At 45.0% G+C, this 25,215-nt stretch overlaps 1 protein-coding gene across 1 annotated transcript in view; it reads left to right on the top strand.

Annotated features, from left to right (window-relative positions):
* LOC311128996 (protein disulfide-isomerase A5-like) overlaps positions 1 to 11,739 on the top strand; it is a 54,703-nt gene extending 42,964 nt beyond the window's left edge. Inside the window, exons 16-17 of the mRNA XM_084161229.1 lie at positions 6,955 to 7,089; positions 9,060 to 11,739. Coding sequence (XP_084017355.1) covers positions 6,955 to 7,089; positions 9,060 to 9,131 — 207 coding nt within the window. The 3' untranslated portion in view covers positions 9,132 to 11,739. The remainder of the gene's footprint in view (positions 1 to 6,954; positions 7,090 to 9,059) is intronic.
* The last annotated feature ends 13,476 nt before the right edge of the window (positions 11,740 to 25,215 follow it).

Here is a 25,215-nt window from a genome sequence, read left to right as displayed (position 1 = left end):
ACCATCTACTGGCTCTTTGATTATAGCCCAGATCCCATTCACGGGGTGGGGTTGAAACGAGTCACTCTTATGTGTCCGTTCCGTCACTGACACTGTCAATAGTCCAGAGCAGAGTGGGTGTCTGTAACGCTGCTAGGCTTAAGGATCTCCTACCTGTCAACTCTGAGTAATCAACACTGAGAACAGATTCAGATGTCTGCAGGTGGGGTGTGGTGTAGCAACCTCCATTTCACTGTCACGATAAGAGTTTGGGGGAGAAAGCTCTGTGTAGCCAGGGCGGGCAGGAGGCAGGGAGGGATGGTGTTGTTTTATGAGGAGCAGGGATGTCCGATGCACATATCCACAGGAGGGACTTCTCTTAAAAACGTCCCCAGCCAGCCTCCCGAGTAGCGCTGTAGTCTAAGGCACTGCATCACAGTGCTAGCTGTGCCACTCGAGATCCTGGTTCGAGTCCAGGCTCTGTCGCGACTGGGAGACCCATGGGGCGGCGCGAAATTGGCCCAGCGTCATCCAGGTTAGGGGAGGGTTTGGCCAGCAGGGATGTTCTTGTCCCATCGTGCACTAGCAACTCCGGTGGCGGGCCAGGTTCAGTGCACGCTGACACGGTCGCCAGGTGTACGGTGTTTCCTCCGACACATTGGTGCGGTTGGCTTTCGGGTTAAGCGGGCATTGTTTCAAGAAGCAGTGCGGCTCGGCTAGGTTGTGATTCGGAGGATGCACGGCTCTCGACCTTCGCCTCTCCCGAATCCGTACGGGAGTTGCAGCGATGGGACAAGACTGTAACTACCAATTGGATATCATGAAACTGGGGAGAAAAAGGGAGAAGGACAATAAAGAAAGAAAGAAAACGTCCCCAGCTACTTATCATGCTCCTTCTGGTCTCTCTCTATCCCTGGGCAGGGGAGGAGGTAAAGGGGTGACTGGACTGGAGTGAAAGAAGAGCAGCTCATTCAGCCGTGCTCACTATTTCTAGTGTAGGACGACAGTGTAAAGCATAAGCCCCAGTCAGTGTATTGGCACTATGCAGGAGTGGATGTGGATGACAGCATCGCCGGGGACCAGTGTCACCGTACTCGTTAGTATCATGACAAAGAAACAAAACACGGAGTGGATTTAACTTCTTTAGGAAAATGGCCATGATGTTGGAAACAAACAGTGTGACATTTTGACATTTTAGTCATTTAGTAGACGCTCTTATCCAGAGCGATTTACACATTGACAGATTTTTCACTTAGTCAGCTCGGGGGTTCAAACCAGTGACCTTTCGGTTACTGGCCCAACGCTCTAAAATGCTAGGCTACCTGCCGCCCCCGCATTCTATGTTACACGCAGCAGGTTTTTAAAGGACCAAATAGTTTGATCTGCTTCTTGTTTTCATTTTAAGCCATGGTATGGTCACAGCCCTATACCAGTCTATTGGGCAACTTCTCTGCCTCGTTTACCCAAGACAAACACCACCAGCTTAGTTCTGGCTTTGAAGAACACCCCAATTAAACACCACATACAGTATTGTATAAGAAAATAGAGGAAAGGGAAGGAAAGAGAAGTGTAAGTGGGCTATCAGTGTGCATGCAGAGGCTTTGTACAATGCAAGCAATGTTCTTATTTTTCTGATTTAACTGAATGTCAGCATATTCAGTTCTATAAAAAGAGGAGGCCGGCTGGAATCACTCGTATCACAAAAATTGGTGTTGTAATGAGAACACTGTAGCGTAGTGATTCGTGAAGCAGTGAAATTGGCTTTTTGATACATCAGCCTAATAACCTCCTTATGCAGGGTGGATTTTTCTGCTACACACACACGCACTGTCATTAATTAGTACCTCGGGTAGATAGTCCACAAGTGATTTTCCTACTCTGGAAGACACGCTTGTGTAACCTGATGTGAATACTTGCGTTAGCACCCCGAGCTAATGCCTTCGCTTTGGCTCAGCAGGCTGACACAGTCCAATGGCGCACAGAAGACCCAGGTTCGAACCCAGTCAGGCACACATTGCTGCCTGCCTTGTTTAAGCACAATGTGAAGTGTCTCTAAAGCCTTGTTCACACTGCATGCCTTAATGCTCAAATCAGTTTTGTTTTTCTAATCCGTTTTGGAATACTTTGTCCAAACAGCAAGTTACAAGTGACCAAATCGGATTTGTGTGTCTTCAGATTGTAGTAATTTGCTGACATGGCTACGCTAGTTGTCATGGTAATAAGTGTCAACACCACTTGAGGGAAAATAAATCAGATTTGACCGTTAACACAAGTCACCAGGAATCAGATTGTTTATCTGATTTTAAAGCACCTATGAATGTGGTTTGAAATGTGGCTTGAAATATCTGGTTCGTGCTTTTGGGCTGTTCAGACTGCAGGAAAAAAACGGATTTTGAATTGGTTATGCAAAAAAATTGGATTTTAGTCACTTCAAATTGCCAGTGTGAGCAAGGCTTTATAGACTTCCAACTGTCCTCTACACAGTATCTCTCAATGCTCATTGTTGGAGCTCTTGTGTTGTGATCAATGAGATGTTGTTGGAGCTCTTATTAACCAGAGGGGATCAATAACGGCATTGACCACAAACCTTTGAAAAACAATCCTTTTACGACATCATTCTCCTCATGTCAATTTACTGCAACTCTGATTGATCGGACTGGGATGAGTATCAGTGTGTCAGTCTGTTCTACAGTAAGTGATGGTATGGGGAAAAGCTACATACTGCATCAAACGCATCCAGTGTTTCTAAGCAGGTGCTGGAGATCAAAATGTACAGTACCAGTCAAAAGTTTGGACACACCTACTCATTCAAGGGTTTTCTTTATTTGTACTCTAATGAACTTATCCTCTGCAGCAGAGGTAACCCTGGGTCTTCCTTTCCTGTGGTGGTCCTCATGAGAGCCAGTTTCATCATAGCGCTTGATGGTTTTTGCGACTGCACTTGAAGAAACTTTCAAAGTTCTTGAGATTTTCTGGATTGACTGACTTTCATGTCTTAAAGTAATGGACTGTCATTTCTCTTTGCTTATTTGAGCTGTTCTTGCCATAATATGGACTTGGTCTTTTACCAAATAGGGCCATCTTCTGTATACCAACCCTACCTTGTCACAACACAACTGATTGGCTCAAACGCATTAAGAAGGATAGAGATTCCACAAATTAACTTTTAAGAAGGCACACCTGTTAATTGAAATGCATTCTAGGTGACTACCTCATGAAGCTGGTTGAGAGAATGCCAAGAGTGTGCAAAGCTGTCATCAAGGCAAAGGGTGGCTACTTTGAAGAATCTAAAATATATTTTGATTTGTTTAACACGTTTTTGGTTAGTACATGATTCCATATGTGTTATTTCATAGTTTTGTTGTGTTCACTATTATTCTACAATGTAGAAAATAGTAAAAATAAAGAAAAACCCTTGAATGAGTAGGTGTGTCCAAACTTTTGACTGGGACTGTATATATTCATCAAAATGGTCAAAGACACATACTTGTTGTATGTTCCTATGTGTTTTGTTTACAAAGTTTCAACCTTTTCGTCTTAAAACATAATCTAGGTCAGTGGTTCCCAACTCCAGTCCTCGAGTACCTTCCAACAGCACACATTTTTGTTGTAGCCCCAGACAAAAAAACACCTGATTCAGCTCATTGAGGGCCTGATGATTAGTTGAAAGGTTGAATCCAGTGTGCTTGTCCGGGGCTACAATATAAATGTGTACTGTTGGGAGTACTGCAGGACTGGAGTTGGGAAACACTGAGCTAACTTGCAGTGTGCGGACCCAGTATCTTAGGCCTACCTTCTGCTGTAAAATACCCCTTTGATGTTCAAAATAGCAAAAGACAGTATCTCTCTGATCCGGAATTAAAGACTGACCATGTTCCATCTCTGTCAGATAGTGTCATGCCCTGACCTGGAGAGACTGTTATTCTCTAGGTAGTTTGGTCAGGGTGTGAAAGTCTAGGTTTTGTATTTCTATGTTTGGCCGGGTGTGGTTCCCAATCAGAGGCAGCTGTCGCTTGTTGTCTCTGATTGGGGATCATACTTAGGCAGCCAGTTTTCCTGCCTGGGTTGTGGGATCTTGTTTGTGTTTGGCTTGTTTGTGTATAGCCTTCCGACGTCACGTTTTGTTGCCTTTTGTTGTTTTGTACGTGTTTATCCAGTTTAATAAACATGTTCGCAAACCACGATGCACCTTGGTCTGACCCGTCTCTCAACGATCGTGACAGATAGCTCATGTTCCCAGGTTCCTTATTGGCATGCTGACACACACAGCAATCTAAGAAATGTTTAACCATTCATAAATAATTGGTCATTTAGCAGACGCTCTTATACAGAGCGACTTACAGGAGCAATCTAGTGGTGCGGGGGCTGTGCTTTGGCAGAGTGGGTGGGGTTATATCCTTCCTGTTTGGCCCTGTCCGGGGGTTTCTTCGGATGGGGCCACAGTGTCTCCGGACCGCTCCTGTCTCAGCCTCCAGTATTTATGCTGCAGTAGTTTATGTGTCGGGGGGCTGGGGTTAGTTGGTTATACCTGGAGTACTTCTCCTGTCTTATCGAGTGTCCTGTGTGAATTTAAGTATGCTCTCTCTAATTCTCTCGTTCTCTCTTTCTCTCTGAGAACCTGAGCCCTAGGACCATACGTCAGGACTACCGGGCATGATGACACCTTGCTGTCCCCAGTCCGCCTGGCCTTGCTGCTATTCCAGTTTCAACTGTTCTGCCTGCGGTTACGAAACCCCTACCTGTCCCAGACCTGCTGTTTTCAACTCTTAATGATCGGCTATGAAAAGCCAACTGAGAGACCTGAGCCCTAGGACCATACGTCGGGACTACCGGCCGTGGTGACTCCTTGCTGTCCCCAGTCCGCCTGGCCTTGCTGCTATTCCAGTTTCAACTGTTCTGCCTGCGGTTATGGAACCCCTACCTGTCCCAGACCTGCTGTTTTCAACTCTTAATGATCGGCTATGAAAAGCCAACTGAGATTTATTCCTGATTATTATTTGACCATGCTTGTCACTTATGAACATTTTTGAACATCTTGGCATGGTTCTGTTATAATCTTCACCCGGCACAGCCAGAAGAGGACTGGCCACCCCTCATAGCCTGGTTCCTCTCTAGGTTTCTTCCTAGGTTTTCGCCTTTCTAGGGAGTTTTTCCTAGCCACCGTGCTTCTACACCTGCATTACTAGCTGTTTGGGGTTTTAGGCTGGGTTTCTGTACAGCACTTCGAGATATTAGCTGATGTAAGAAGGGCTATATAAAATAAAATTGATTGATTGATTAAGTGCCTTGCTCAAGGGCACATCGACAAATGTTTCACCTAGTCAGCTCGGGGATTAGAACCAGCGACCTTTCGGTTACTGGCACAACGCTCTTAACCACTCATCTAACCGTGTATTGACAGTAATGCTGAATCCTTCCATTTATGAGCATGATGACCATGTGTTTTCACTCACTGAACAGAGCATGTTAGACAACGGCTTAATTTAAATAATCTACGGCTTTTTAAATGTCACACAACATGGATGAGATGAGCATTTCATATTGTTATTATGTAGGCTACATGACAGAGGTTTCTCCTGTCTGAGATTGCAACACGTCAAACTGTCAAATTAGTTTTGCCTCACCGAGACGTCAATCATTTACAGATTCAACATATTGGTCCTCAGGAGACTGATGGTGATTACTTAATGGTGACAAGCTTAATGTGCTGCGTTGTGTCCCAAATGACACCCTATTCCCTTTCAATAGTAGTGCACTACATAGGGAATAGGATGCCATTTGGGACACGGATGCTGACATTTGAGCCATAATAATAAGCCATTTAGCAGACGCTTTTATCCAAAGCGACTTACAGTCATGTGTGCATACATTTTTACGTATGGGTGGTCCCGGGGATCAAACCCACTACCCTGACGTTACAAGCGCCATGCTCTACCAATTGAGCTACAGAGGACCAGCCATCCAAAAGGACAAGCCGAGCAGAGGGAGGGGCTGAGCTATGTATCAGCGAGATGGTATTTACGGCTCATTTGTGCTGGGGGTTTTCTGACTGCCGTGCTGCGACAGCCCCGACATTAATCTCTTTTGTTGTTTTTATGAAGGAGTGATTCGTTTTCTTTTCCCACCAACTCTAAATGGTCTAGCTTGAGAGGAATGTATTAGGTATTTTTCTTAAAGGGTATGTTCAGTATTTTACAACTTAATGTTAGATGGTTCCTCACCCTGACATTTGTCTATGGGACAGGATAAACTGTTTAAATAGCCACTACAAACTTATACCATACAGCTCTGGGTTAAAGGGGAAGTTTGCTATTTTGCTCAGTTGCTAGCTAAAATGGCTAGCTAAAAATCTATTGGAGTGATAAGGCAGGTGAGGAACCATCTAACATTAAGTTGTAAAAATTGAACTTCCACTTTAACCCAGCTAAATCTGAGAATGTGGAGGGAATCAATGCGGACGCAGAACAGCTCAGTCGGTGCCAAAGTAGCCGTGTTGAAAGCATTTACTGTAAATGTTCACTTTAATAATAATAATATGCCATTTAGCAGACGCTTTTATCCAAAGCGACTTACAGTCATTCGTGCATACATTTTTGTGTATGGGTGGTCCCGGGGATCGAACCCACTACCTTGGCGTTACAAGCGCCGTGCTCTACCAGCTGAGCTACAAAGGACCACTTTCTTGTTGTGAATAACAGTATTTTACAACATGCACCCATTTTACCCTAGTAGTCCAGCGCATATGGCAGATGTTTTCATTTTTTAAAATTAAAACACTTTAGAACAATCACAATGCTTTTAACCGCTCATGAAATTTGTTTAAAATAAATGCAATACAATCCTACACATATCCATGAGGTTCTTATGTAACTGACCATTGTCTAAACTAGTTGTGGTTGCTATTACAGATTGCATTCTATGGATGACAATATCATGTTGATGCTACAGTAAGCTACTATATGCTTTGTCCCTCAGATAGCCTATGCTGCCGTGGACTGCACTAAAGGACCGAACCAAGAGCTGTGCAAGCAGGAGAGTGTGGAGGGCTACCCCACCTTCAACTACTACAACTACGGGAAGTTCGCAGAAAAATACAACGGAGACCGAGGGGTAAGTGACATCTTTAGACTTAGTAGCCTCTGCCGAGTCACCAACAATCGGTTGTTCCGGTTTTCAGGGGAAATGGAAAGAGAGCCTGTGACGTGACTTCCGCTTTTGGACGTTAACAAGGCGACACTCCATCTTAACACCTCCACATTTACTGCACTGTTCGACGAGAACCTCCCCCGACAGTTTGTTCTTCTTCTCATCAATAGCAGTATGTAGGGGATCTACACTGAATAAAAATATAAACAATTTCAAAGATTTTACTGAGTTATAGTTCATATAAGGAAATCAGTCAATTGAAATAAATTCATTACGGCCTAATCTATGGATTTCACATGACTGGGAATACAGATATGCATCTGTTGGTCACAGATACCTTTAAAAAAATATATATATATGGGCGTGGATCAGAAAACCAGTCAGTATCTGCTGACCACCATTGGCCTCATGCAGCGCGACACATCTCCTTCGCATTGAGTTGATCAGGGTGTTGATTGTGGCCTGTGGAATGTTGTCCCACTCCTCTTCAATGGCTGTGCGAAGTTGCTGTATATTGGCGGGAACTGGAACATGCTCAAAAATGATCAATGGGTGACATGTCTGGTGAGTATGCAGGCCATGGAAGAACTGGGACATTTTCAGGTTCCAGGAATTGTGTACCGATCCTTGTGACATGGGGCTGTGCATTATCATGCTGAAACAGGAGGTGATGGCGGCAGATGAATGGCACGACAATGAGTCTCAGGATCTTGTCACTGTATCTCTGCATTCAAATTGACATCGTTAAAATGCAATTGAGTTCGTTGTCCGTAGCTTATGCCTGCCCATACCATAACCCCACCGCCACCATAGGGCACCCACAACGTTGACATCAGCAAACCGCTCGCCATACACGCTGTCTGCCATCTGCCCGGTACAGTTGAAACCTGGATTAATCCGTGAAGAGCACACTTCTCCAGCGTGCCAGTGGTCATTGAAGGTGAGCATTTGCCCACTGAAGTCGGTTAAGACGCCGAACTGCAGTCAGGTCAAGTCCCTGGTGAGGACGACGAGCACGCAGATGAGCTTCCCTGAGACGGTTTCTGACAGTTTGTGCAGAAATTATTTGGTTGTGCAAACCCACAGTTTCATCAGCTGTCCGGGTGGCTGGTCTCATACTATCATGCAGGTGAAAAAGCCGGATGTGGAGGTCCTGGGCTGGCGTGGTTACACGTGGTCTGTATTAGCTGATGTAAGAAGGGCTATATAAAATAAAATTGATTGATTGATTGATTTGTGAGGCCGGTTGGATGTACCCAAATTCTCTAAAACGACGTTGGGGGCGGCTTATGGTAGAGAAATGAACATTCAATTATCTGGCAACAGCTCTGGTGGACATTCCTGCAGTCAGCATGCCAATTGCACGCTCACTCAAAGCTTGAGACATCTGTGGCATTGTGTTGTGACACAACTGCACATTTTAGTGGCCTTTTATTGTCTCCAGCACAAGGTGCACCTGTGTAATGATCATGTTGTTTACTCTTGATATGTCACACCTGCAAAGTGGATGGATTATCTTGGCAAAGGAGAAATGCTCACTAACAAGGATGTAAACAAATTTGTGCACAACATTTTAGAGAAATACGTTTTTCGTGCGTATTGAACATTTCTGGGATCTTTTATTTCAACTCGTTAAACATGAGACCAACACTTTACATGTTGCGTTTTATGTTTTTGTTCAGTGTAGTTGCAGGCGTTTCTTTTGCACCTGCTACGTTAGGTTATAGTCTTAGTGCCCTATTAAAAGACTGAATGTTCATTTATATACTTTTGTTGTTAACTTTGAATATGGAATCTGTCAACTTTCACAATTTCTATACTTTCTGTATTTATAAACTCTGCCTTATATACTAAATGTACACCATTAAGCTCTATTACACCGTTAACCCCTATTACATCTTTATAACAGGCCTCTCCTCTCTTCCTCTCCCCAGGAGGCGGGGTTTATAGGTTTCATGCGCAGCCTGCGGGGGCGGGACCAGGGCAAGAGGAAGGAGGAGCTTTAAGGCAGGGCGTGGTGAGGTGGAGGAGCCTGTCATTGCACTGTGACCCTGGACAGGGGCCTCTTAGCACTGACATCACGTGATGTCATCATGATGTGACATCACGTGGCGGAGACTTGAGAACCTCAGCGTTTCAGCGAAAGGCTATTTTTTTATACTGATATAGATCCATCATGTGATCATGTTTGTAATACCAGTGGGATTACCTACCATCTGACCACTTGAGACTTTTTTTTTTTTCGATAAAAAAAATCAAAAGAAGAAAACAGGAAAATGTTGCCCAAATACTGTGACTGCATTTGTGAAAAGCTACACCTTATACTGTATCTATGCAATACCGGACCCTCCCTTCCTGATCCGCTCTTGTGTGGTTGGTTGGTGGGTTAGCCACCTACAGCACTGTACATCATAGGGACCATCGCTACAGTACAGTCCTACGGGTCACTACACCATACAACTGTTTGTTTCAATATAACTGTTTAAATATTTGTGTATAGACCTGTCTATCATGTTAGGTCTTGGTTTGTTTCAGGATGATAAGAATCTGATAGCTAAAACTGTGGCCTTTTTAATAAATGTGTACGAAAGCTAATCACTCACACAGAGTCAGACAGAAAGCGTAGTGAATGATACGAGGGCCTAAAACAGTGGTGTTGAAGCCTGGTGCTTCTGTTCCTCCACATGTTTCCAAGTCAGCCATGAGAGAAAGAAATGACAAATCAGGAACATAAAATGCCCAAAATAAATTAGAATTATAAGTATGTTACTATGCTGTATCTCCAGATGTCAATGATTTACAGAAGCCTCCTGTTGTTGTAGTGATATGCTCTTTACTATAGACGGGTTGGTTGTTTCGCAACAAAACCGACGCCTGCGCAACTATGGGGCAAAACAGACGGGATTGGCTTCGATTGTTGACAACATGTAAACTATATTTAGTCTCCAATGTTTATTGAAAACATAAATGCATTTACACAATGAGCACTTGTCTCTCAAATACATTGTTGCATTTGTTGGTTAGCTAGTATTTTTTTTTTTTCCATATTAGGATAGACGTGACATTAGTCAAAACGAGACATGAGATCAAGATAAAACTAGCTGAAACGAGCCACCTACGATTCCCCACATGGCAGCTTCTTGTCATTGTGGCTAGCTATCTGGCCATCCAGAATCACAACAACACACGGACTTCTGACCCATTGAAGTGTGCACATCATTTTCGTGACGTTGTAAGCTAACCCATCTATTGTCCTGCATTCCTCTAGTGTTACTGAGATACGTCCAAAAAACAGTTTTGCCTCTTGCAAGTGTATTCCATTATATAATCTAAGACCAATTCAAAACAAAGCTCTTAGAAAATATATGGGGCCTAATATGGTCATTAATGTGCCATTTCCACCTCTATTCTTAAAATACAGCAACAAGACTCTCCCCTCCCTTCCACCTTTTGTCTCTGTAGCAATCAGAACCATTCAACTCAATATCAGGAGGCATATGGGATTATGATTAGACTCTAGAAGGTCCAGGATCTGTTCCATCTGAACAATGCCAAGAATCCAAGAGCATATTTCCTCTGTGTGTGTGTCTGTCTCTGTCCTGGTCTGGGAAATGTTATCCCAAATGTCTCAGTACATCCAACTGGATGACTTCAGATTTCACAGTGGTGCAGAGGTGTGTGAGAAAGACGATGGACACCCTCACCACACACACACACACACACACACTCCCCAAGCTTGGCACCATCATCGATGCCGGAGCCATTGTCTTTGTGGCGACTTTAATGCTGTGTGTTTTCAACTCCCCGGCTTATGCTGCTATAAATATTTAAAGGCCTATCTGTAGCTGAACTTGTTTTATTATTCAGGAGTTTGGTTCCTTTCATTATTGAATAAGGTTCTCAGGTGTAGCGAAAACACAATTAAAGGGAACTAGTTTGTTGTGCTAATTTGCATTGCAGTTGGATGGTTTTGAGCTCTAGAGTCTCCAAATTAAAATAATTGTTGTTTACATTTGTCTTGTATGAAAAAGAACAATGTATAGATGAAAATGGTCCAGTTTACATTTCCTGTTCCAAATCATGGCAGGAAGTATTAAATACAATGTGGTGCATATGGGGGTTAATGAACTGACTAATACATTGTTTTGGATTCTAAATGTGTTAGTTGCAAATGAGATCAGTCTGGAATGAACTGCAGACTGACATAGAACACGGTCTCCAATCAATGTTACCATTACATTTCTGCAACATGCAAAACTAGCTGCAACATCACAGAACATTTGGGGAATGCTTTACTGTATGTAGCTGGATTTTGACACACACATGCTGTTTTAGATGTTCAGTTTTTTTTCTGTTGGGATGATTTTCTTTGTTTACTTTCACTACTTTGTTTCTGCAGTACAGGACCTCCTCAGTGCTATCAGATGGTTAAAGACTTGACATAAACGTATAAAGACAACCTTTGTCTTATCCCAAAGCTCTCCATATCGTGTGGAAATGGTCACATCTATGCATAGAAGTCATTGTTGCCTTTTGTTGACTTTCTGTGCCCAGCCATATGTACAGTTTTGCCCTTCAAATGAGGACCTTGCTAAAATAAAAACTCAAAATATTTCCATGATACTGTCATGTTCTTGATACATGTTTTCATTGTCAATGATTTATATTTTCATCAAAATCTCCTTTAATTTTTACTATAATGCAATAGCTAAGTATTACAATTTACTTATAGATACTTACTACTGAGCCAATGAACTATGAGTGAAGAATACCATGTAGTATAAAGTCAGGAGATAGTGAGAGCCAAAGTGCCTGGGATTCTTTTTGTTTAGTTACTTACAAACTCAGCCAGAGCATGAGTGTCCAAAGCAGACACAAAACACTGGACAGTCACCACCATAAAATAAATAGAAATATAATAAATGGAGTTTGACATTCAGGGGTCAGCGGCTTGATTGACTGAACCAGATCGGTTTGTTTCCCAAACAGCGTTTGGTATTAGAATTCCACAAGGAGTTTGCAAGACAGCACAGACAGATCTGGTACCCAGACTAGTGAAAGCTGTTTTGGACCTCTGTCTGGGGTCTGGCCTGGTTCTCCATCATCCAGTCGGAAAGACAAATAGACCTGTAGCAGTTCTCAGCAGAACAGACACCCAGGAGTTTATTGTGTCTAGAGTCTGGGCTGGAAGAGAATGGCGATGTGTCGTAAATAAAAAGTTCCCCTCTCCTCAGGCAGTGAGGTGCCATCATTGTCCTCACTACAGAGTTTGTATGCTTAACTGTTAAACTTGACTTGAAACTGGACTAATAGTCTAAAAACCTTTACTCAGTTTTAACTTTGGTTTCTTTAAGACTATGCGTGGCAACCTGGATATGCTCCTGCTTGGTAGATGCATCCCACTGGGCACAGACGTAAGTTCAACATCTAGTTTTGATTTACATTTGGTTGAGTTGTCAACTAACGTAAATTCAACGTGAAATCAACAAAAACATTCACCATGGCATTGGATTTAGGTTATACATTGTGTGAAAAAAGACGAAATGCCCTTATATTGATGACTTTTTGCAAATCCAATTAGTTTTCCACATCGATTCAATGTCAGTGATTTCTTTGGGTTGAAATGACGTAGAAACAATGTTGATTCAACACTTTTTTTGCTCAGCGGGATACAATGTATAACTGCAGTAGCTAGCTGATGAATGCCTAAGAGTGCAGGACTAGATACCCCACTCAATCACAATTTAACTTGGGAGGATTTTGGAGGGAGCAGGGAATTTTCTCCTGGCTGGTCACACATCTTTGTATTGAAATGAGGGTTGCAAACAGTATGAAGAAATGGACCTCGAGCAGAGTTTCCCATACTCGGTCCTGGGGCCTCCCAGGGGTGCACGTACATTTTTTGCCCTAGCACTACACAGCTGATTCAAATAATCAACTCATTAAACTTTGCTTATTTTAATCGGCTGTATAGTGTAAGGGCAAAAACTAAAACGTGCACCCCTGGGAGGCCCGAAGACCGAGTTTGGGAAACCCTGACCTAGAGGATTAGCGATAGAACTGCATGTTAATGCAAACCTAGGACTGTCTGGAATTATATTAGGTCTCCTAAAAAACAGATTTCCGCCACAGATGGGTCCCAATGGTCCGTGTATGTTTCGTTATTTAGATTTCTGAGTCAAAACGGAGAGTCTTAAAACGGCTCGTTTTTCTTTTCAGAATTGTAAAAATGAAAATTGGAATTCAACTTGTTTTCTAATTTGTGTAAAAATTTGACATGGAATAATTGAAAACAAATAACAAGTAAATGAATTTTTCGTTTTGTTCATACCCGGAAGTACACGCCCCTCAGAATATTCACAGGGCTTAGGGGGTGTGTTTACAGCCTAGGTTGGCAGCAAAAATAAATGATTAGAATGTGTGAGTGTGACAGGAAGATACAAATACTAATGTTAGCTAAGATGCAGAACTTATTATGAAGTTAGCATGCTAATAGAACAAACTCAACAACAATTGAACAAAGTTGACTTGCGCTAGCTAGCCCTACCTGGTTACTGGCTATAGTCATGCTAGCTAGTGGAAGTAAGTTAGTCCCTCAACCTGCTGCAAGTTAAAGCTGCCCGGCCAGATCTACCTACTGCAGAAAGGTCATATTTCTCCATTACTTTCTGTAGCTAACTTAGCTAGAGCTTCTGTCGGCTGATGTTGTTTATTGACAGAGTAATAATGAACAGCAGTTACTGTAAATGGTTATCTACAGTATCTGGCACTGTGCATAGCTAACCTCCTCTCCTTCCTTCAAGGAAAGCCCCTTCTTTCCACTTCCTGTTAGGCATTATGCTCTCAAGGTGTGTCTCTCCATTTCTCTCATGTCGTGTGGTATTACCTCTAGATGGCCCCTAAACACTTTCAACTTGTTTGCCTGTGAATGGTTGTCCACATCATCAGGCTATTTACTTGTTACCTGTGTGTTTAAATACTGTGTCCCTCTCACAGAATTTGAATGATTCCTCAACTGCCCCATGCTTTCTTTCCCTCTCTCTCTCTCTTTCTCTCCAGGATTCATGTCACGGATTCAGCCGAGGCTGCTCCTCCTCCCTGCTCGGGCAGGCTTCGGCGTTCGTCGTCCCCGGAGTACTAGCTGCCACCGATCTATGTTTCGGTTTTTGACTTGTTGTGTCTGATTGTGTACACCTGTTCCCCATTATGTTGTATTGTATTCCCTATTTAACCCTCTGTCGTGCATTGTGTGTTGTGTGTTATTGTTTTGTGTCATCGACAGTGTACCGGTTGTTAGTTTTCTCTGTTGTTTGGAGACTGTTCATTTCACTGGCGACTTTTATTAAAGTACGATTTCCAGTAGCTCCGTGTTCTGCGTGTGACTTCGCCTACCGCATTTCACTGTCGCCGTTTCTGAAACAATAACACACCACCATGGAGTCAGCAGGATCGGTTGTGCCTAGGGGATCACTGGAGGAGCGCATAATCCTCCAAGAGGCCAGGATCCAGCACCTGGGTACCACCATGCATGAAGTGATGGACACTTTGAGGCGATGGGAGAGGGAAGGTTTTCCCACACCTCCTACGATGCAACCACCATCAGCCATACCCAGCAGTCCATCTCCGGAGTCCAGTGGGATTCGGCTCTCGCTCCCGAGGGCTTATGATGGCACCGCGGCCGGGTGTCAGGGGTTCCTACTCCAGGTGGAACTCTACCTCGCCACCATTCACCCGGCGCCCTCGGGATACGAGAGCGTGTCCGCCCTCATCTCCTGTCTGTCCGGCAAGGCGCTGGAGTGGGCCAACGCCAAATGGGGTGGGATAGACGCAGCTACGGTCAGCTATGCGGAGTTCACCCGCCGCTTCCGGGCAGTATTCGATCATCCCCCAGAGGGTAAAGCGGCGGGTGAGCGTCTATTCCACCTTAGACAGGGGAGGAGGAGCGCGCAGGAGTTCGCGCTGGACTTCCGGACGCTAGCCGCCAACACGGGATGGAATGAGAGGGCCCTCATCGACCACTTCAGATGCAGCCTGAGGGAGGACGTGCGTCGGGAATTAGCCTGCAGGAACACCAACCTCAGCTTTGACCAACTGGTGGACATGTCGATTCGCCTGGATACCCTGTTGGCTACCTGCGGACGTCCGGATTCGGGGCCGTCCATTCCATCCCCCAGCACTTCCGAGCCGACCCCTATGGAGCTCGGGGGTGCTGGTGCTAGGGAGTCTAGTAGGGAGACCAGGAGGGAGGCTGTCCCCTGCACCAACTGTGGCTGCAGAGGACACACTGCTGGTCGGTGCTGGGGAAGGTCTCCTAGGAATCGAGGCAGTGGGCGACGCACTGATGAGTCTTTCCCGGTGAGTAGGCACCCAACTCACCCAGGGCTCTCTGCTGATCATATGTGTATTAAAGTGGTGTTTCCCGAGGTTTCTCCTCACTCCCAGCATAAGGCGCTAGTCGATTCAGGCGCAGCTGGGAATTTCATTGATCGTCAATTCACCTATAAGTTAGGGATTCCTATCGTGCCTGTTGATGTGCCCTTCCCCATTCATGCCCTAGATAGCCGCCCGTTGGGGTCTGAGTTGATCAGGGAGGTCACGGCGCCTCTCCGGATGAAAACGCAGGAGGGTCATGAGGAGATAGTACGGTTGTATTTGATTGATTCTCCTGCGTTTCCCGTGGTGTTGGGGCTTCCCTGGTTAACCGCTCATGACCCCAACATTTCATGGCAGCAGAGAGCTCTCCAGTGATGGTCTGATCAGTGTACTGGGCGGTGTTTATGCGTTTCCATAGGGGCAACAACGGTGGAAAGCCCGAACCAAGTTCCCGCCTTGCATATTCCACCTGAGTACGCCGATTTGGCTCTCGCCTTCAGTAAGAGGAAGGCGACTCAATTACCACCTCATCGACAGGGGGATTGTGCGATAGACCTCCAGGTAGGCGCTGCGCTTCCACGTAGTCACATGTACCCTCTATCTCAGGAGGAGACGGCCGCTATGGAAACCTACGTCACCGAATCTTTGAGACAGGGTTACATACGGCCGTCTACTTCCCCTGCTTCCTCGAGTTTCTTTTTTTGTGAAGAAGAAGGATGGGGGTTTACGCCCGTGTATTGATTACCGTGGTCTAAATCAGATCACCATCAAATACAGCTATCCTCTTCCTCTGATTGCTAGCATGACGGAGTCATTACACGGGGCGCGATTCTTCACAAAATTAGATCTCTGGAGCGCGTACAATCTGGTGCGCATTAGGGAGGGAGATGAGTGGAAGACAGCATTTAGTACCACCTCGGGTCACTATAAGTACCTCGTCATGCCATACGGGTTAATGAATGCTCCTTTCAGTCCTCCAATCATTTGTGGACGAGATTTTTCGGGACTTGCATGGACAGGGTGTTGTGGTATATATTGATGACATCCTAATATATTCTGCTACACGAGCCGAGCATGTGTCCCTGGTGCGTCGAGTGCTTGGTAGACTGTTGGAACATGACCTGTATGCGAAGGCGGAGAAATGTCTGTTCTTTCAGGAGTCCATCTCCTTCCTGAGACATCGGTTGTCCGCGTCAGGGGTAGAGATGGAGGTTGACCGCGTTTCTGCCGTGCGTAATTGGCAGACCCCGACCACGGTAAAGGAAGTGCAGCGTTTCTTGGGTTTTGCCAATTACTACCGGAGGTTTATCCGGGGCTTTGGACAGGTAGCGGCTCCCATTACCTCTCTGCTAAAGGGTGGTCCGGTGCGCCTGCAGTGGTCAGCTGAGGCTGATATGGCATTTAAACGCTTGAAGGACCTGTTTACCTCGGCTCCGGTGCTGGCGCATCCGGATCCCACTTTGGCATTCCAGGTGGAGGTGGACGCTTCCGAGGCTGGGATCGGCGCTGTGCTGTCTCAGCGCTCGGGTACGCCACCTAAACTCCGCCCCTGTGCTTTCTATTCTAAGAAGCTCAGTCCGGCGGAGCGCAATTATGACGTGGGGGATAGGGAGGTGGTTCAAGCCCTGAAGGTGTGGAGACATTGGCTTGAGGGGGCTAAACACCCTTTTCTCATTCTGACTGACCATCGTAACCTGGAGTACATCTGGGCAGCGAGGAGGTTGAATCCTTGCCAGGCAAGGTGGTCGATGTTCCTTTCCCGCTTTGTATTTAAGCTCACATATATAACAGGGTCCCAGAACGCTAAGGCAGATGCCCTGTCCCGACTATATGACACAGAGGAGAGGTCCATTGAGCCCACTCCCATACTCCCGGAGTCGTGTTTAGTGGCACCGGTGGTGTGGAAGGTGGATGCGGAAATCGAGCGGGCGTTACGTTCCGACCCTACTCCTCCACAGTGTCCAGAGGGTCGGAGGTACGTGCCGCTCGAGGTTCGCGACCGGTTGATATACTGGGCTCACACGTCACCCTCCTCTGGTCATCCAGGTATTGGTCGGACAGTGCACTGCCTTAGTGAGAAATACTGGTGGCCAACCTTAGCCAAGGACGTGTCGGGTTTATGTTTCCTCCTGCTCGGTGTGCGCCCAGTGTAAGGCGCCTAGACATCTGCCCAGGGGGAAGTTACAACCCCTACCCGTTCCACAACGGCCGTGGTCTCACATATCGGTGGATTTTGTGACGGACCTTCCCCCCTCTCAGGGAAACACTACGATATTGGTCGTTGTGGATCGGTTTTCTAAGGCCTGCCGCCTCATTCCCCTGCCAGGTCTCCCTACTGCCCTACAAACTGATGAGGCCCTGTTTACACACGTCTTCCGGCACTATGGGGTGCCTGAGGATATATAGTGTCTAATCGGGGTCCCCAGTTCACCTCTAGGGTCTGGAGGGCATTTATGGAACGTCTGGGGGTCTCGATTAGCCTTACCTCAGGTTTTCACCCCGAAAGTAATGGGCAGGTGGAGAGAGTTAACCAGGATGTGGGTAGGTTTCTGAGGTCATATTGCCAGGACCGGCAGGGGGAGTGGTCGGGATATATTCCCTGGGCAGAGATAGCCCAGAACTCCCTCCGTCATTCATCTACTAACCTGACACCTTTCCAGTGTGTGTTAGGTTACCAGCCGGTTCTGGCACCTTGGCATCAGAGCCAGATCGAGGCCCCTGCGGTGGACGAGTGGTTTCGGCGCTCGGAGGAGACGTGGAATGCTGCGCACGTTCATTTGCAGCGTGCCATCAGGCGGCAAAAGGCGAGCGCCGATCGCCACCGCAGTGAGGCTCCGGTGTATGCACCAGGAGACCGGGTCTGGCTCTCGACCCGAAACCTGCCCCTTCGCCTGCCCTGCTGGAAGCTGGGTCGGCGGTTTGTGGGGCCCTTTAAAGTCCTGAGGAGATTGAACGAGGTATGTTATAGGTTACAACTGCCCAGGTATTATCGCATTAACCCCTCGTTCCATGTGTCTCTCCTCAGGCCGGTGGTAGCTGGTCCACTCAAGGAGAATGAGGTACGAGAGGCTCCTCCACCCCCGCTGGACATCGAGGGGGCTCCGGCGTACTCAGTCCGGTCCATCTTGGATTCGAGACGTCGGACGGGGGGCCTGCAGTATCTCGTGGAGTGGGAGGGGTACGGTCCGGAGGAACGGTGCTGGGTCCCCAGGAGGGACATTCTAGATCCCTCCTTGTTGAGGGACTTCCACCGGAGTCATCCAACTCGCCCTGCTCCGCGTCCTCCTGGCCGTCCCCGAGGCCGGGGTCGGCGCACGGCTGGAGCCGCGCGTCAAGGGGGTGGTACTGTCATGGATTCAGCCGAGGCTGCTCCTCCTCCCTGCTCGGGCAGGCTTCGGCCCTTCGTCATCCCCGGAGTACTAGCTGCCACCGATCTATGTTTCGGTGTTTGACTTGTTGTGTCTGATTGTGTACACCTGTTCCCCATTATGTTGTATTGTATTCCCTATTTAACCCTCTGTCGTGCATTGTGTGTTGTGTGTTATTGTTTTGTGTCATCGACAGTGTACCGGTTGTTAGTTTTCTCCGTTGTTTGGAGACTGTTCATTTCACTGGCGACTTTTATTAAAGTACGATTTCCAGTAGCTCCGTGTCCTGCGTGTGACTTCGCCTACTGCATTTCACTGTTGCCGTTTCTGACAATACATTAGGGGAGGTTGTTTTTCTGATGGCACCAATCCCATGCTGCCAGGCTGCCAAATCAACTACTTTAAACTTTGCTCACTCTTGTTCAACTGCCCTTTGATTAAATCGGTTTAATTCAATGTTTACTTTTCCGTCAAGTGTGTTTTTTACTTAAAGTTGACAGATGGCAGTTGTATGGAGGGATATACAGTGGGGGAAAAAAGTATTTAGTCAGCCACCAATTGTGCAAGTTCTCCCACTTAAAAAGATGAGAGAGGCCTGTAATTTTCGTCATAGGTACACGTCAACTATGACAGACAAAATTAGATTTTTTTTCTCCAGAAAATCACATTGTTGGATTTTTTATGAATTTATTTGCAAATTATGGTGGAAAATAAGTATTTGGTCAATAACAAAAGTTTCTCAATACTTTGTTATATACCCTTTGTTGGCAATGACACAGGTCAAACGTTTTCTGTAAGTCTTCACAAGGTTTTCACACACTGTTGCTGGTATTTTGGCCCATTCCTCCATGCAGATCTCCTCTAGAGCAGTGATGTTTTGGGGCTGTTGCTGGGCAACACAGACGTTCAACTCCCTCCAAAGATTTTCTATGGGGTTGAGATCTGGAGACTGACCATATTACATTCTCCCAATCCTCTTCTGGATAATCCAAATTCACTCTAGCAAACTTCAGACGGGCCTGGACATGTACTGGCTTAAGCAGGGGGACACGTCTTGCACTGCAGGATTTGAGTCCCTGGCGGCGTAGTGTGTTACTGATGGTAGGCTTTGTTACTTTGGTCCCAGCTCTCTGCAGGTCATTCACTAGGTCCCCCCGTGTGGTTCTGGGATTTTTGCTCACCGTTCTTGTGATCATTTTGACCCCACGGGGTGAGATCTTGCGTGGAGCCCCAGATCGAGGGAGATTATCAGTGGTCTTGTATGTCTTCCATTTCCTAATAATTGCTCCCACAGTTGATTTCTTCAAACCAAGCTGCTTACCTATTGCAGATTCAGTCTTCCCAGCCTGGTGCAGATCTACAATTTTGTTTCTGGTGTCCTTTGACATCTCTTTGGTCTTGGCCATAGTGGAGTTTGGAGTGTGACTGTTTGAGGTTGTGGACAGGTGTCTTTTATACTGATAACAAGTTCAAACAGGTAACGAGTGGAGGACAGAGGAGCCTCTTAAAGAAGAAGTTACAGTTTTGTGAGAGCCAGAAATCTTGCTTGTTTGCAGGTGACCAAATACTTATTTTCCACCATAATTTGCAAATAAATTCATTAAAAATCCTACAATGTGATTTTCTGGAAAGAAAATTCTCAATTTGTCTGTCATAGTTGACGTGTACCTATGATGAAAATTACAGGCCTCTCTCATCTTTTTAAGTGGGAGAACTTGCACATTTGGTGGCTGACTAAATACTTTTTTCCCCCACTGTAGGTGTGGGGGGAGAGAGTGGATAGATGGGTGTAGATGGGTTTGGTTGAAGAAACTCCCTCTCTCCCCTCATCTTGATAAGTAATACAAGTTGATGTAATTGCTGTATTTGACCTGTGATCCAAGAAAAATATATAAATATTTTATAAGCTACAAGCTAAGACAAAATGTTAGGGTCACAGGAGAGGCATTTGAGGCATTTGAGAGGCACAGGAGAGGCATTTGAATGTAAACATACGCTAGCCATGATCGGCTGAGATAATGGATGGGCTGGACAAGGTGGAGCTATTACCAGATTGATTACACCTGTCAAATCATCTCAGATCTCTACAAGTGCATAGGGAGTAGGTTTTAGGGGATGATTGGGCCAGGCTCACTTCTGAGTTGACCCCCTCTATGCTAACTGTTTGTTTTTTTAGGCTGGTCATTTTTTCTTTTAGATCAATTGTTGGGCTGTTGTCATCAATAACACTGTTTTCTGATCATGTTTTCAAACATGTGTTTGATACACTTGTCATCTGTAATTTCAAGGTTCTACATTCAAGTCTCAAATGGACTCCAGGGTTAACGCCTGCTCGCTACTGCTTTCCAGAGTATTTTAAACGCTACTACATGCAATTGAAACTTAATTAAATAGGCCTTTTTCTGAAATGTTAATAAGAATGCCCAAAATCTTTGTTTATATATTTTTCAATACTGATGAGTTTAATGTCTGCGTAGGCGAGGGCATGAAACCAAAAAATATATTTTTATAATTTTGTGCACTGTGGCCCAATAAACAGGTGTGAGGAGTCTGAATCAGAATGATATTCCATATAATAAAATGTCATAAATAGACACAATTCAATATTAAGACAATTGTGTCATCTCCACAATTACTTAATACATCTGACTTTTCCTATAATGGGAAGTTGATCAGGGGTCTGGTCCTCAGTGCTGAAACAGCAGCTGCATCTGCTGACTACATAGAGGGACCTGATCAGGCATCCTAGATTTGAAATGCTACCCTGAGACTCTTTGGGCCCGATCCCGACTTAGGAATTCATGCCTTTCCTACACATGCCTTTCCTACACATGCCTTTCCTACGCACTTCTCCGTATTTGGTATTCAGACGTATCTTATTTAGTCACGTAACGCGCTCTGCAGGTGTGGCTATCTTGCAAGCTCTGAATATATTTCATTCAACGCTGAAAACCCTCCCACTTGCTGGCCAACAGATTTTCTTGTGGAGTTTTCATTCAATGGGATTTTCAGTACATTTATCTTAAGCCACCCTTTAAATACAGTGCACCTTTAATTAGAATTTTGTGGACAGACTGAATAGAATACATCGAGAGAACGGGTTCAGAATATAGGGATCAATGAAAGAAAGCCATCTATGCATATTCGTCTCCGTTTCAGTACCAACTAGTAGATTTAAAAATACTCTGATCTTGTAGATTAAATACGCATATTTAAGGGTTAGGAAAGTATGTATAAATCCTTAAACTTAACGGTTTGATTTACACAACACGCCTACCACTTTGAAGATGCAAAATATTTTTTCTTGTGAAACAAACAAGAAATAAGACAAAAAAACTGAACTTGAGCGTGTATAACTATTCACCCCCCCCCCCAAAGTCAGTACTTTGTAGAGCCAACTTTTACAGCAACGACAGCTGCAAGTCTCTTGGGGTATGTCTCTATAAGCTTGGCACATCTAGCCACTGGGATTTTTGCCCATTCTTCAAGGCAAAACTGCTCCAGCTCCTTCAAGTTGGATGGGTTCCGCTGATGTACAGCAATCTTTAAGTCAAACCACAGATTCTCAATTGGATTGAGGTCTGGGCTTTGACTAGGCCATTCCAAGACGTTTAAATGTTTCCCCTTAAACCACTCAAGTGTTGCTTTAGCAGTATGCTTAGGGTCATTGTCCTGCTGGAAGGTGAACCTCCGTCCCAGTCTCAAATCTCTGGAAGACTGAAACAGGTTTCCCTCAAGAATTTCCCTGTATTTAGCGCCATCCATCATTCCTTCAATTCTGACCAGTTTCCCAGTCCCTGCCGATGAAAAACATCCCCACAGCATGATGCTGCCACCACCATGCTTCACTGTGGGGATGGTGTTCTCGGGGTGATGAGAGGTGTTGGGTTTGCCCCAGACATAGCGTTTTCCTTTATGGCCCAAAAGCTCCAATTTAGTCTCATCTGACCAGAGTACCTTCTTCCATATGTTTGGGGAGTCTCCCACATGGCTTTTGGCGAACACCAAACGTGTTTGCTTATTTTTTTCTTTAAGCAATGGCTTTTTTCTGGCCACTCTTCCGTAAAGCCCAGCTCTGTGGAGTGTACGGCTTCAAGTGGTCCTATGGACAGATACTCCAATCTCCACTGTGGAGCTTTGCAGCTCCTTCAGGGTTATCTTTGGTCTCTTTGTTGCCTCTCTGATTAATGGTCTCCTTGCCTGGTCCGTGAGTTTTGGTGGGCGGCCCTCTCTTGGCAGGTTTGTTTTTTAATAATGAATTTAATGGTGTTCCGTGGGATGTTCAAAGTTTCTGATATTTTTTTATAAACCAACCCTGATCTGTACTTCTCCACAACTTTGTCCCTGACCTGTTTGGAGAGCTCCTTGGTTTTCATGGTGCCACTTGCTTGGTGGTGCCCCTTGCTTAGTGGTGTTGCAGACTCTGGGGCCTTTCAGAACAGGTGTATATATACTGAGATCATGTGACAGATCATGTGACACTTAGATTGCACACAGGTGGACTTTATTTAACTAATTATGTGACTTCTGAAGGTAATTGGTTGCACCAGATCTTATTTAGGGGCTTAATCGCAAAGGGGGTGAATACATATGCACGCACCACTTTTCCGTTATTTATTTTTTAGAATTTTTTGAAACAAGTTATTTTTTTAATTTCCCTTCACCAATTTGGACTATTTTGTGCATGTCCATTACATGAAATCCAAATAAAAATCCATTTAAATTACAGGTTGTAATGCAACAAAATAGGGAAAACAACAAGGGGGGTGAATACTTTTGCAAGGCACTGTATATCCTATTTCACTGTGGAAAAGGGGCCCCAGTACATGTCATGTTGATATGATTTTCAGTATGCTTCCATATGGCTGGTTTCACATTTGGCTCAATGGAAAGGAAAAATAATCTTAAACAATTGCTATGTGGATTTACAATCCCCTTCTCCAAACGGATTACTAATTTACCTAGCTCTTATCAATAGATCTTATCAAGTTGTAAATTACAGTGCATGGAAAATTGTGTTATTTCTATTCCAAAAAATAAAGTAGATGCATTTTACACTTGGAACCGGTAGGTTTGTTAGACCTTATTCATGCTTTCCTTGTGCGTAAAGGTGGTGGCATTATTAGGGAATTAAGTTAAAGTCAGAATATGGCTTATCTGTAGCCACACCTCTGCCACACCTTCATTTATTCGAGCTCCAGCGCAAACGAATAGTGGGTGGATTGCATGCTATTCTCATGCTTAAATTCAAGGTCAGAATACACATAGAGAGAAAAGCGCATGAAAAGGGAATTATGTCCCATTTACACATGCTCAACTCGGGTCGGAATCTGGGCCTTTGTGAATACTAACTTAGATCTTTGTTGAATTGTATGTTTTTAAGTAAGTGGGAGCGGGGAGAGGAGTGTACTGCAGGTGTGTGTGGTGGCCTGGCTGGTCATTTATTTGTATTTTTATTATTAACCCATCCCTCTTCGGAGGATACATCTTTTTTGTTTTTTACAGCTTTTCAGCTACATATACAGTGGGGGAAAAAAGTATTTAGTCAGCCACCAATTGTGCAAGTTCTCCCACTTAAAAAGATGAGAGAGGCCTGTAATTTTCATCATAGGTACATGTCAACTATGACAGACAAATTGAGGAAAAAAAATCCAGAAAATCCCATTGTAGGATTTTTAATGAATTTATTTGCAAATTATGGTGGAAAATAAGTATTTGGTCACCTACAAACAAGCAAGATTTCTGGCTCTCACAGACCTGTAACTTCTTCTTTAAGAGGCTCCTCTGTCCTCCACTCGTTACCGGTATTAATGGCACCTGTTTGAACTTGTTATCAGTATAAAAGACACCTGTCCACAACCTCAAACAGTCACACTCCAAACTTCACAATGGCCAAGACCAAAGAGCTGTCAAAGGACACCAAAAACAAAATTGTAGACCTGCACCAGGCTGGGAAGACTGAATCTGCAATAGGTAAGCAGCTTGGATTGAAGAAATCAACTGTGGGAGCAATTATTAGGAAATGGAAGACATACAAGACCACTGATAATCTCCCTCAATCTGGGGCTCCACGCAAGATCTCACCCCGTGGGGTCAAAATGATCACAAGAACGGTGAGCAAAAATCCCAGAACCACACGGGGGGACCTAGTGAATGACCTGCAGAGAGCTGGGACCAAAGTAACAAAGCCTACCATCAGTAACACACTACGCCGCCAGGGACTCAAATCCTGCAGTGCGAGACGTGTCCCCCTGCTTAAGCCAGTACATGTCCAGGCCCGTCTGAAGTGCATTTGGATGATCCAGAAGAGGATTGGGAGAATGTCATATGGTCAGATGAAACCAAAATA

The sequence above is a fragment of the Coregonus lavaretus genome, assembly GCF_964263955.1.
Source record: "Coregonus lavaretus genome assembly, chromosome: 5".
Taxonomy (NCBI): Eukaryota; Metazoa; Chordata; class Actinopteri; order Salmoniformes; family Salmonidae; genus Coregonus; species Coregonus lavaretus.
The sequence above is the reverse complement of the archived record's forward strand: the minus strand, read 5'-3'. Positions and strand labels throughout refer to the sequence as shown.